The sequence below is a fragment of the Rhinoderma darwinii genome, chromosome 5 (genome assembly GCF_050947455.1).
Source record: "Rhinoderma darwinii isolate aRhiDar2 chromosome 5, aRhiDar2.hap1, whole genome shotgun sequence".
Taxonomy (NCBI): domain Eukaryota; kingdom Metazoa; phylum Chordata; class Amphibia; order Anura; family Rhinodermatidae; genus Rhinoderma; species Rhinoderma darwinii.
The window spans coordinates 142,391,337-142,405,553 of NC_134691.1; the positions used below are offsets into that span (position 1 = coordinate 142,391,337).

Here is a 14,217-nt window from a genome sequence, read left to right on the forward strand (position 1 = left end):
AAAGAGAGCGGTTACAGAACACCAGCTTGGGGGGCTGCACACAGGAGAGTGAGAGACGACTAAACACCAGCTAGAGGGGCTGCACACAGGATAGAGAGCTGCCAGAGATTTCCTGAACCAAGAAGCTTATAATCTTTGACACAGTGGCATTGATTTCAAATAGTAACGTTTTGTGTCTTTTTCAGATACACCTGTGATTTCAATGGCATATTGAAATCAATGGCACATAAAAAAGGACTGTTTTCGGAGGAAAGAAGCACTGTTTCAGCATCTTTAGCAAGCTTTCTGGCTAGTATGGGGGTTCATAAAAGTAGAGAGAGAGCGGGGCTACCAAACTCCCTCGGTGCTAAACACCAGGAGAGAGCGGGTGCTGCACTGTTTGCTCGCCAAGCACACAACACAGAACATCCCAGTGTTTAGTGCCAACAAACACACAATGCAGCGCCGCCCAGTGTTCAGTGTCAACAAACAAACAATGCAGCGCCACTCTCTCCCCTGGTTTTCAGTGATGCCAAGCACATAATGCAGCGCCGCACAATGGCGCTGGACACCGGGAGAGGGAAACATGCCAAAAAAACATGCCCCATGTGCCCACTATGGTACGTAACAACATGTTGCTGAACCCTGGTCTAGAGTAATAGTCTGATCAAGCAGAGTAGGTCCTTGAATATTGTATGAACCTGCTCCTAATAGGGAATGATCAACGGCATTCTCAGAACACATGATAGAGGGAATGTTCAGGGCCAGGGAATTACAGCGTCAGTACACATTCGTTATAGTTTGATTAAACTTAGAGAGGAGTTCAGGGGTGGGATGGTAAGCTAGAATCAATGTAATTTTATTTTCCTAGTACAGAATGTCAGGGGCCCCCCAGGCTATTGCCTGGGGGACACATGGTCGCACGGCCCCCCATAAGTTGTTAATAAAATATGTTTTTTTGCTTGGTATGTTTTTCTCTCCCCATTTCCCTCTTTTCTCCATTTGTTATTTTATATTAGAATGGTACTTACCATCGTGGTGTCCCCCGGGTAAGCTGTGCTGGTGGCACGAGCCGGTTTCCAGATGTTTCTGTCTCTGGGCAGTTTGGAGTTGGTCCCAGCTGATTGGACCTAGGTCAGCTGTGCAATTGCATGAGCAGGTTCTGGCAGATTCTATCTCCAGGCAGTTTTGTGGAAGGCCAGCTGATTGGTCATTGATAAAATCCTAAAGGCGGGAAAATTGGACATAAAAGGAGCAGTTCATCGTGGTCAAGCAGCCAGTTTTTGAAGATTGGACCGTCGCCATGGATGTCCTGCTGATGGAGCTGATCAGAAGAGCGGAGTCGGAAGGAGGAGAAAACTGGCTGAGGCAATGCCTAGCAGCAGCGCCGTCTAGGGAAGTCGAGAGAAGAAGTGAACTTACTGGGCTGGAAGACGACATAGAGGAAGCAGTGTCTCCTGCTGGGTCGTCGCTCGAGGTGCCGTCATCAGCTGCAGCCAAGAGAATGAAGTCTGCAGCAGAGTCATCACTGAGGGTGGAGCGCAGTTCCGGACGTTCGCTCCAGGTGCCGGAGCTTGAGAGGAGGCGGCCGACCGTGTCATCAAAGAAGGTGGCGCACAGTGCCGGAAGTGCGCAGCAAGTGCCGGCGCAATTGGCTAACCCGCTGGCCAGAAGTTTAGTCAGAGAACGGGAGACAACAGGTTGGTCGGGTACCCCCTCCTGCTCCAAGGATGGTGTGGAGGACACAGCGGAAGCGCCGGCCTCACTGGTTTTAGAGGCGGCGCAGGACTTTTCTTCAGAGCTGCAACCGAGGAAGAGGAGCCGGAAGACTAGGGTGGCTTATTCCCCACCCCCGCCAGTATCAAGGAGAAGAAGAGGTCCCAGGAGTCAACTTTCCTGTCAGCAAGTTTCCCCAGGATCTACAGGCACGCAGCAGGAGGTAGCAGAAGTGGTGCACGACCCAGGACAGGTGGAACAGAGTGGTGAGATGCCAGCTACCCCTTATCTGTCCCACCCCATCCCCCCTCCCCTCAATTCTAATGTAATGTTTGATATTTTAAAATTATTAGCTGATTTGGTCAGCAAGTCGGCTGTTCCTGCTAGTTCCCCCGCTGATGTATGGAAGCATAGTAGTCAGCATTTACAGAATGCTGGTTTTAGTAATATTCCTGTTTTAGAGAAAGGAATTGGTGTTTCGGAAACTTGTTGTAAGGAAGTGATGTCTTGCGATATTTCGCCATTAGGTTTTCATTTACAGCCAGCAATTAAGGAGCGTATTTGGAGGAACGAGTTTATAGATCTATTTTCTTTATTACCATCTGCGAAGGAGACTCTTGTCAAGCAGGATGGTAAGTCTGATAAAGATGAGGATAAAAAACGTTCTCCTCCTAAGTCTTTCTTTAACTGGCTACAGGCGTTCTGTATCTATGCTTCAGTTTTAGGGGAAAAGTCTTTCATTAATTCTAGTAATTTATTTCAGCATGTAGACATTATTCTTGAGGCTTACCGCCAGTTTGGTGGTTTAGCATGGTACAATTATGATGAAATGTTTCGCCAGAAGATGGCAGTGTACCCTTCATTAAAATGGGGCACTAAGGATGTTGGTTTGTGGCTTAGTTTAATGCTTCCACAAAGGTCAGTGCCCAAGCAGCAGCCTAGTTCTCAGAATACGTTGAGGAAAGGAGTTTGCTTTGCTTATAATGAAGCTCAGTGTAAATGGTTGAACAATTGTCGGTATAAACATGAATGTTCCTTTTGTGGGGGTTCGCACCCAATGTGTCGCTGTTTTAAAAGAGCAAACCAGTCTCAACCCCCTAGTTCCAAAGAACAGTTATCCAAAAGCATGGACGCCAGTGAAATTAATAAGAATGGCGCCTTGGCTAGAAATGTTCCCAGACAGGGAGAAAGCTAATTTAATTTTTAACGGTTTTAAGTTTGGTTTTGATATCCCTTCTTTCAAAGGATCTGGTTGTTGCTGGGTGGATAATTTGAAATCCATCCAGCAGCATAAGGATATTGTGCATCAGAAAATCCTGAAAGAGCTTGAAACTGGCAGGATCGCTGGTCCTTTTAGGGCATGACCACACATGGCGGAATTCCTCCGCAACTGTCCGCATCAATGCCGCACCTAATCCGGGTTGCGGATTACGGCTGCGGATCTGCACAAAATGTGCAGTACATTGATGCGGACTAGCTGCTGCGGACTGCGGGAAAAGTGCTTCCCTTCTCCCTATCAGTGCAGGATAGAGAGAAGGGACAGCACTTTCCCTAGTGAAAGTAAAAGAAATTCATACTTACCGCCCGTTGTCTTTATGACGCGTCCCTCCTTCGGCATCCAGCCCGACCTCCCTGGATGACGCGCCAGTCCATGTGACCGCTGCAGCCTGTGCTTGGCCTGTGATTGGCTGCAGCCGTCACTTACACTGAAACGTCATCCTGGGAGGCCGGACTGGAGACAGAAACAGGGAGTTCTCGGTAAGTATGAACTTATATGTTTTTTTACAGATACATGTATATTGAGATCGGTAGTCACTGTCCCGGGTGCAGAAACAGTTACTGCCGATCGCGTAACTCTTTCAGCACCCTGGACAGTGACTATTTACTGACGTCTCCTAGCAACGCTCCCGTCATTACGGGAGCCCCATTGACTTCCTCAGTCTGGCTGTAGACCTAGAAATACATAGGTCCAGCCAGAATGAAGAAATGTCAAGTAAAAAAAGCAAGACGCATCCGCAGCACACATGACATGTGCATGACAGCTGCGGACTTCATTGCGGAACTTTGAATCTCCATTGAAGTCAATGGAGAAATTCCGCCATGAGTCCGCCACTGCTCCGCAACAGACAGAGCATGCTGCGGACACCAAATTCCGCTCCGCAGCCTATGCTCCGCAGCGGAATTGTACGCATCGTGTAAACGAACACTGCTAAATTAAAGTGAAAGTCAATGTAGAAACGGCTCCGCTGCGGATTAACGCTGCGGAGTGTCCGCAGCGGAATTTAAGTGCAATTCCGCCATGTGTGAACCCGCCCTTATACATCCGCCGTTTACAAACTTTAGACTTTCACCTTTAGGAATTGTCCCTAAGAAGGAATTGAATTCATTCTGTTTAATACATCACCTTTCTTACCCGTTTAAGGCTTCATTAAATGATGATGCTGACAAGTCTAAAGCGACAGTACACTATGCTTCGTTTGATCAGGCTGTCTCTTTATTGAGACAGTTTGGTCAAAATGCTTTTTTAGCAAAAGCTGATATCAAATCAGCTTTCCGTTTACTACCAGTTAACCCTGCAGGTTTCAACTCTCTAGGTTTTCAATTTGAAGGTGATTATTTTTATGACAAATGTTTACCAATGGGTTTTTCTTTATCTTGTTTCTATTTTGAGGCATTTTCATCCTTTTTACATTGGGTAGTGCAGAAGCAAATTCCGGATGGAGGTGTTCTGCACTATCTTGATGATTTTTTGTTTATAGGTGATGCTAGTTCTGAGTTATGTTATTCCTTATTGTTAAAATTTGTCGAGTTTATGACATTTTTTGGTGTTCCGTTAGCTGAAGAGAAGACTGTGTTTCCATGTAGGTCATTAGAATTTTTAGGTATTAGAATAGATTCTGAAAGAATGGAATTTAGTTTACCAGAGGAAAAATTGTTAAAGTTAAGGGTTTCTTTAGTCAGTATGTTAGCTAGGAAGAAATGTTCATTACGTGATATGCAGTCACTGTTAGGGTTGTTGAGCTTTGCCTCTAGAGTTATTCCTATGGGAAGAGTTTTTTCAAAGCGACTGTATTTTTCAACAAGGGGTCTTAAGTCACCTAGGTCCCATATTAGGTTAACGGTTCAGCTAAAAGAAGATTTAGCTGTATGGCTAGAATTTTTATCTAAATTTAATGGACGCAGTTGCTGGCAGTTTAATTTTGAGGATTCTGACTCTTTGTCTTTATTTACGGATGCAGCCGGTAGTATGGGCTACGGGGCATTCTTTAATGGTCAATGGTCGGCTGAGTTATGGCCCAGTGCTTGGCGTGTAAGCAAAGTTACTTCAAATATTGTCTTATTGGAATTATTTCCGGTTTTGGTAGCCATAGTTGTATGGGGTCATTATTTTAAGAATAGGAGAATTTTGTTGTTTACGGATAACAAAGGTGTGGTCTTTGCAATTAACACATTATCTTCAAAATGTGAATTAGTAGTTAAGATATTAAGACATTTAACTTTATGTTGTCTGAAGTTGAACATCTGGTTGAAAGCTAGCTATATAGAAGGAAAAAAGAATGATATAGCAGATTCATTATCTCGTTGTCAGTGGCGGAGGTTCAGAACGATGGCACCAGAAGCGGAGCTTTGTGGAATTCCGTGTCCTCCTCATTTATGGAATCTGATTTGGGACTAATCTATGTTAATATTCAGAGATCCTTGGCTCCAAGAACATGGGCTGATTATTCAGCTGCTTGGAAGGAGTGGGTTAATTTCTGTGTTAATGAGAACTGTAATTTCTTTCATAATGAGGTAGGTCTAGTTTTAAAATTTGTATGTAGCCTGATTAGTAGGAGGCTGTCATTTGCCTCCATTTCTAAGTCTCTGGCAGGCATCTCTTGCTTTCTTAAATTAAACAGTTGTCCGGCTATTTCTTCGCTCTTCCCAGTTAAGCAGCTTTTGAAAGGTTACCATAGGTCAGCTCCGGTTGTGGAAAGACGAAGGCCTATTTCATTAGATTTGTTGTTAAAATTATTCAATGTGTTACATTTAGTTTGTTTTAGTAATTTTGAAGTGTGTTTGTTTAGAACAGCATTTGTGTTAATGTTCTTTGCAGCCTTGAGAATAAGCGAATTGGTGGCAGAGAGTAAAGTTTCAGTCCCGGGCCTTTCATTTCAGGATGTTAGTTGCAAAATTGACCATGTTTTGTTATTGTTAAAAAAATCTAAGACAGATCAATTAGGAAAAGGTCGTTTGGTTAGAATTAATCAGTTTTCGGGTTCTGTTCTTTGCCCAGTTTCTAATGTTAAACATTGGTTGTCAATCAGGCCGAGTCTTGGGGTTGCTTTCCTGATTCATCAGAATGGGGATCAGCTGTCCAGATTTCAGTTTAACTCTGTTTTAAAGAAATGTTTGAAGTCCCTGAAGTTGGAGCATTTAAAAATATCCTCCCATTCGTTTAGAATAGGTGCAGCTACGGAAGCTGCACAGTTAGGAATTGATGAAGGGATTATAAAAAGAATTGGAAGGTGGGAGTCTAATAGATTTAAACTTTATGTTCGACCAGACTTGTTAGTAGTGTAATTATATATCCACAGGTAAGCGTTTGGTTGTTTGGATCCTTGGCCACTCTTTTATATTTTGGGCACAGAAGAGAGCCGCGAGAAGGTCCTATACAGAAAATTTGTCTATGGATCCGCTAGTTTTTTCGGTTTTTTGGCATGGGGTAAGGGGTTTGCAATGGAAGAACGTGTTTTCTTTAGTTAAATCACTGAGTTCTTATTGGCCGGATCCGAATTTAATTATCATCCATGCTGGAGGCAATGACCTAGGTAAAGAAAAGACTTTGGACTTACTTTGGGAAATGAGAAGGGATATAGCCTTGATAAAATGTCTTTTCCCTGACGCTACTATTTCCTTTTCAGAGATTATTCCAAGACTGCTATGGTCCTCTGGAAATTATAAGTTTTTGAATCGAATCCGTAAAAGGATTAATAGAGCCATGTCTAAATACATGTCGGTCCTCGGGGGTCTTTCTTATAGACACAGTGACCTTGAAGACCTCACAGACGGGCTGTTCAGAAATGATTGTATACATCTTTCTGATGTGGGTATCGACATTTTCAATTTGGGCCTGCAGAATTTAATTGAAGAATGGCTGCGGTGTTTTGGGGGGGCCATGTCTTGGTAATGTCATGGCTTGTGGGGTTTGTCACCCAGCTAATGCTGGGCGGACTTGGTTTTTATTGGTCAAAATATTTATATTTTATTATTTATTCGATTATTTATGGTTATTCTCTTAGAATTATTTTATCTTAGGTTACCCTTAATAAACACCGTGGCCATTTTTATCCAAAGAAACTGTTGTCATGTTTTATTTCATTTTGATTGAGTATTGTGGGGTTTGTGCTACCATGTCAGGGGCCCCCCAGGCTATTGCCTGGGGGACACATGGTCGCACGGCCCCCCATAAGTTGTTAATAAAATATGTTTTTTTGCTTGGTATGTTTTTCTCTCCCCATTTCCCTCTTTTCTCCATTTGTTATTTTATATTAGAATGGTACTTACCATCGTGGTGTCCCCCGGGTAAGCTGTGCTGGTGGCACGAGCCGGTTTCCAGATGTTTCTGTCTCTGGGCAGTTTGGAGTTGGTCCCAGCTGATTGGACCTAGGTCAGCTGTGCAATTGCATGAGCAGGTTCTGGCAGATTCTATCTCCAGGCAGTTTTGTGGAAGGCCAGCTGATTGGTCATTGATAAAATCCTAAAGGCGGGAAAATTGGACATAAAAGGAGCAGTTCATCGTGGTCAAGCAGCCAGTTTTTGAAGATTGGACCGTCGCCCACCCTCCCGCCCTATTGTTCTTAAATTCCTTCACGTCACGTTGTTTGTTAGAGGGGTTTGTCACCCAGCTAATGCTGGGCGGACTTGGTTTTTATTGGTCAAAATATTTATATTTTATTATTTATTCGATTATTTATGGTTATTCTCTTAGAATTATTTTATCTTAGGTTACCCTTAATAAACACTGTGGCCATTTTTATCCAAAGAAACTGTTGTCATGTTTTATTTCATTTTGATTGAGTATTGTGGGGTTTGTGCTACCATGTATAGGAACATTTTAGCCGCCCTGGATCAGATCACTCTCCAGATTCCATGTGGTAAAGGCCCTTTTACACTGGCCAATTATCGGGCAAACGAGCATTCATATAACGCTCATTCCCGATAATTGGCCTGTGTAAACAGGGCAACGATTAGCCGATGAATGAGCAAACACTCATTCATCTGCTGATTGTATTGTTTTAAATGCATAAACTTTTATCATTGTCGGCAGCACATCTCCCTGTGTGATCAGGGAGACGTGCTGCCGACATGATAGAACTGTATGGGGACGAGCGATCGAAGTAACAACCGCTTGCCCCCATAATAGCTCCTTCTGAAAGGTGCAAATGAGCGCCGATCATCGAGCTGTCTCATTGATCAGTGCTCGTTTACATGGCCCACGTCGGGCCGTGTAATACTATCTTAACTCTTTATCCAACCATATCTTCCATCCAAGCATTTAGGCGTGCGTATACAGGGAAAAACAGTAAAAAAAAATTAAGTAAACTATATATATTGGAGATGTGTATCAAGGATATATAATAAAAGGCTTATGCTAAATTGGGCAGAAAAAGAGTTAAAAAAAGAGGGGGGTTCTAAGGAGATAAAAGAAACAATATTATGGATAAAGTCCGTAATGCTTAGGTTGCAAAGCTCTGTGAGCCCTATACATTTTATTTAAGTGCGTGGAGGGTGGCCCAGGACAGAGCTGAAGATCATTTGAAGGACTGTTGCCACATCTTCATCCCTCTGGGATTTCAGGTCCCCTTGTACTCTGATATTATGTTATCTCCTCCTGTTGTCCAGGTACTTGATATGGTGCTGTAAATGCCGAATAATGGTAGCCTTAGAGAAGGCCTGGGCTTGCTATTACTCACCTCGCCTGGCTCCAGCGACGTCTCAGCAAACGATCACGGCTTCAGTGACAGCCGCATCAGGTTACTATGCAACTACGCCTCCTCTGCAGATCCTGTCTACCTGACCTTGCTGTGTTTGGCTGTGGCACTCATCTTCCTCATGGCTAACAGAATGGGGTTGCTGGGGCAACCGACACCCGCTGATGACGTCAGGCCTGACTGCCTATGTAAAATGGTTTAGCCTGCCATACATACCTGCATATTAATGTACATCCTTGCCTTGCTGCTGGTTCTTGTATATTGACTCGTGACTCCTAACCTTGGCCTTGTTCCTGGTTTATGCTCCTGTCTCATCCTTTGGATTTGCCGCCTGGTTCTTGTAGTTCTACTCCTGGTATCAACTCCTGTCCTGTCTATCAACTACAATTCCGCCTCATCCTCTGGCTCATTGTGTTATGACTGCTATTCTGTTGACACCCCTGGCTACGTTCCTGACTTTGCTACAGGCCCTTCACTACAGTGCAACCGCCGCAAAAGGGTGACTATTCTGAAGACCGCGACCTGACAATACAACATGGAAAGTCCATACCTCCTTGTAAAGTTTAATGGTGTAGAACCGTAGATTTCCTTAGACTCTGCACGTCAATCTAGTCAGCGCCAAACTATTTGCAATTAGATGATCCACTTCTCCTTGAGATACATGACAGTATCTGCAAGCCATAGATCTCAAAAGTGCTGCAATGTATATACCCTTCATGGTAGACTTCTATGAACTTGCCGGCCAAGTTACCCAGCAGGAGGTGACAGGATATGAAGGAAATTGACAACAGGAAATTGTTTACTTCAGAGACTTTTAGCAAGCTTGGACGTTTTGCAACCTGCATCTCCTGTGACATCCGCAACATCTATGTCCCATTGGACAGCAGTAGTCATCACTTCTTCTGTTCCTGCTACCTCGGATCCTTCTCTGCATTTACCTGTTCCTGCATGGTTTAATTGGAACCCTAAGGACTGTTGTGGTTTACTCAACCAATGCACCATACATTTTGAACTTTGCCCTCAGTAGTTCAACTCAGACTGAGTAAAAGTAGCCTATAAAATTTCATTGCTTTCTGGAGAGGCTCTGGCTTAAGATCCACCCCCCCCCCCCTTGTGAATGTTGTTATCCAATAGTGTCCTCCCTGTCTACATTTCTGGCTTCTTTTGTAAGAGAATTCAAAGAACCTGGCCGTACTACCTCTGCTGCTTCAGCTCTTCTTTGCCTCAAGCAAGGTGCTTCTACAATAGGTCAATATGCTGTTACATTTTGTATCATGGCAACTTAATTAGCCTGGAACAGTGAAGCTCTGGTTGCGGCATTCTATGACGGTTTATCGGGCCATATCGAAGATGTATGGGTAGATTAAGACCTTCCTTCTGCACTCGATAATCTGATTTCCCTAGTTACCAGGACAGTTGGGTGGAGCAGAGTACAGGCTGCAGTGTCATGATGGATGCAGGTTACGGAGTTCTGAGGCGACACGTCTGCCTCCATGGACTTCTGGCCACGCTCCCTACTGATGTTAAGTGTCTTATCCTTTTATTTTACTTAAATTTAAATGGTCCAAATTAGGCTTTGCTCTATGTTGTAAGGCTGTTTTCACATTGTGGTCATTTTTGCAAAACTATGTTGAAAACACAGCAGTTTTAATATGACCCCAATGTGGTTCTTTTAATATTTTTTTTAGAAGACCATGCTCATTACTTATTTAATATGGTGCATCTCTATATTGAGTATTGAGTATATTTATTAACATAAAATGTTTATTTTTGATGTACACTACATTGTAGTGTACTGATTGTAGAATTTACTGATTGTAGCGTACTGGTTTTAGTATTTAACAAGTGGGATGGCAGGAATTAAAGCCAAACTTCTTGTTTAAAGTTGGTTGGCACAAGTCTTTTCATCAAAATATGCATGTACGCCATTATATGCAAAATGCCACCATAAACATGACACATACTACACTATTTTGGCTATAAACTAGCAATGAAAATATAATTGAAAAGAAATAACAGTGTTAAAGAGGCTCTGTCACCAGGTTATTAGTGCCCTATCTCCTGCATAATCTGGTCGGCGCTGTAATGTAGATAACAACAGGGATTTTATTTTGAAAAACGATCATTTTTGAGCAAGTTATAAACAATTTTCGATTTATGTTAATTAGTTTCTTAATAGACAACTGGGCGTGTTTTTACTTTTGGCCAACTGGGAGTTGTGAAGAGAAGTGTATGACGCTGACCAATCAGTGACCAATCAGCGTCATACACTTCTCATAGTACCAGCCCATTGTTACAGTGTGATTGTGCAGTGAAAGAAGCTGGGCTGGAACAATGAGAAGTGTATGACGCTGATTGGTCACTGATTGGTCAGCGTCATACACTTCTCTTCACAAAGCCCAGTTGGTCAAAAGTAAAAACACGCCCAGTTGTCTATTAAAGGGAAGGTGTCATGAAAAAAATATTTTTTATATGATTTTGCTTTTAGTATGTTATTAAAATAAATTTTATTTATTTGTGTTTTTGTGTTTTACTTTTTTCTTTTTTCTGTCTTTTACTTCTCTATGGGGGCTGCCATATTTTTTTTTCATTTCTGTATGTGTCGATTAACGACACATACAGAGATGGAATACGGCACATACATCCCCATAGTGAATGCGAACGGGAGCTGTTCCATTCACTACAGCGTACGCCGTCTGTGTGGGAACGGCGCATGCGCCGCTCCCACACAGTCCAAAAGGAAGGTCTTCGGCCGAGCGACATCCGGCGCCATTTTCTTGTGGACCGGAAGCCGCGGCCAGACAGTAAGATGACTACTTCCGGTCGCGGCTACCGTCCATATGTTCAGAAGCAAGGACTAGGAGCGGAGGGAGCAGCGGCAGCGGCGGCAGTGGCAGGAACATGTGAGTTATGTTTGTGTATGTTCGTGTTATACTGTGTGATTACCACTGTATCTAAGCCTACTACACTGTGCATTCGCTCAAAAAATGACGACACACAGTGTAGGAGGTTTGAACATTCAACCCCCTCCTTTCTCCAGGCACTAGCCAGTATAAAGGAGGGGGATTGTTTGAGCACACTAGGGCGAGTGTGTCTTCTCCAATTTTGCAGCATAAAGCAATGAGGTTGCTTTACCACATGCCAATGCTGCAATTTTGGGAATTGCTCCCTCTAGTGACCAGCACATGGAAATGTTATAAATTAGAATCTAATTTATAATATTTCCAGACTTGTGAAAAAATTAAAAAAATGAGAACACGGTGTGTCATGTATATACTAACTGTTTAACTAAAAAAAAATAAAAAAATTTCCCTTTAAGAAACCAATTAGCATAAACCTAAAATTTCTCATAACATTGTCAAAAATGATTGTTTTTCAAAATAAAAACCACTGTTATTATATACATTACAGCGCCAATCAGATTATGTAGGAAATAGGGCACCTATAATGTGGTGACAGAGCCTCTTTAAACTGTAAATAAGTGTGAACATAGCTCCTAAAATCATCTGACATTCATGGCAAAAAAACCACAACATAGACAAATTGCATTACAAAAATGTACTGCAATTGGAGTAAAGGTAATTATAAGGTAATTATAAGTATATTTTTCAATATTCTTTTTACAGTTTTTAAGAAATGCATTGTATTGTTTTAACACAATGTAGCAGAAAGAATATATGTTTCTTCTATACTTAAATTCATCTAAATGACATTTAGTGTCATCTGCTCCTGATTATTGTATCCCATAAATATTTTAATAAAACATATGAAATTCTATTACCATATTAAAGCATCTTCTAATGGCATTAATGTTCTCTACAACCCAGGAAAAAAAGATGTGTATGAATTCCTGGGAGGTTTTTCTTCAGTTTTTTTCTTTTCTTAAATTAGGTAGAGCTATTCTCAATATGCAAATGCTAAAAATGCTATTAAAAGGTTGAGCACACAAAAATAATTGTCTAATTTCGTTGTACCCTGTTAGGGTAGATGGTTAGCCACAGCCTTTTAGCAAAGAAAATGAAGGCGTTGCACTGCAGTCTCAACAGTATGATCACAGGTCCTAACTGGCAATAAAATTATTGCTGTACAGTAGTTGTGATAAACGATTTAAAAATGGATTAAAATGTTGGGCTGCACTGTTTTCATAACGACAGAGCTCAAAGGACAAGTAAAACCAGTGCCATAAATTTAGTCATGTATAAAAGTGATAAAAGAAGGTCAAAATATTCTTCTCTGGAGCCGGTTAGTTTTAAAAAGGCAACAGTCAAAAATACTTTATTGTTATATATACTTTTAGAAGTTTATGCCTTTGTTTATACATGCATATAGACTTAATTTAAACATAAAGCATTGATTATAGAATTCAGGTATAAATCAATTAACAACGTTATTGCTTTTTACAGTGAGCTTCAAAACAACTCCAGCTAGTATACTGTACCACTTTAGAGTTCATGCACAATGCGGCGGGCACAGATCATTTATGGTGGCACACAGAGTTCCTGTGAGCCACCATATGGTGCCCCCATGAGGTGAAACCAGGGTACGGATATATGATTTTAATGACTGTATAAAGGCTCTGGACAAGCCTCAAGTTTCCCTGTGCCATAATGGAGTACTCATAGAAGTCTGAGGCACCCAACTGTACCCTTGCATGCCACTGATGTCTTACAAAGGCATAGAGAGGAATTTTTTCTGTTGGATTCATGCCATTTTCTATAGCATGCCATTTCACAGAGATATTCTGCCCTTGTAGCATTTCTAGTGGAGAATACCTTTGTAATATGATGTCACATGGAGGCACCATATACGCGAAAACGAAAGTGTAACAGGGCCTCCAACTACCATCAATTTATAATATTGATGTCTTCTTTTGGCCTCTACAGACACCAGGTCCCAGGTGCAACTGCTGCCTCTTTACCCCCTAGTGCCTACAGCTTTGTAGTACAAAACTGTGGAGTTGTGGTTTGTGCCCCTCAAAGATAATAAGGAAAAGTATTAAACTGAATTCTGTGTTGTATATATTAGGTGAGGAGTGTCTATAAAGTTTAGCTAAGATTTCGATGTCTTCAATTTTTTTTTCTCCCGAGGAAGTTCAAGTGACCTCAAATATGCAAACATTTTTTAATGTGTCCAATGACCATGCAGAAGCTGATTTATCAACAGTGACTTTCACAGAATGCCCTCATATTGCTAAATCTCATCCTATGTTGGCAATGAAAGCATTTCCCAGATGATGAATACCATCTGATAGCCATTATGTTCCTCTACATTAATAGTTTATCACACAGATGTTTGTGTTACCCTTTGACATACTTGTAGCCAAAATGTGTTCTTTACAATTGTATATCCAATCGTTTTCCCACATATCATCCAAAACATTACTCATGAAATGTATTAAACTGCCACTGCTTGTGGGAGGATCTAAATCATGTATAAGTTAATTTTCTTAATATTAAATAATAAGGTCAACTTTGTTGGCACTCTTAAAGCTACTAAGGCTTTGTTTCAATTTAGTATTTTGTGTACCAGGTTAAATGAAATAATATAT

At 41.7% G+C, this 14,217-nt stretch overlaps 1 protein-coding gene across 1 annotated transcript; it reads left to right on the top strand.

Moving 5' to 3' along the window:
- The first annotated feature begins 1,282 nt into the window (after nt 1–1,282).
- On the top strand, nt 1,283–7,190 carry LOC142652510 (uncharacterized). The gene is made up of 2 exons (XM_075828160.1): nt 1,283–1,961; nt 6,273–7,190. Exons 1-2 carry the CDS (start codon nt 1,283–1,285, stop codon nt 6,863–6,865), a joined length of 1,272 nt encoding a protein of 423 aa, XP_075684275.1. The 3' UTR covers nt 6,866–7,190.
- The last annotated feature ends 7,027 nt before the right edge of the window (nt 7,191–14,217 follow it).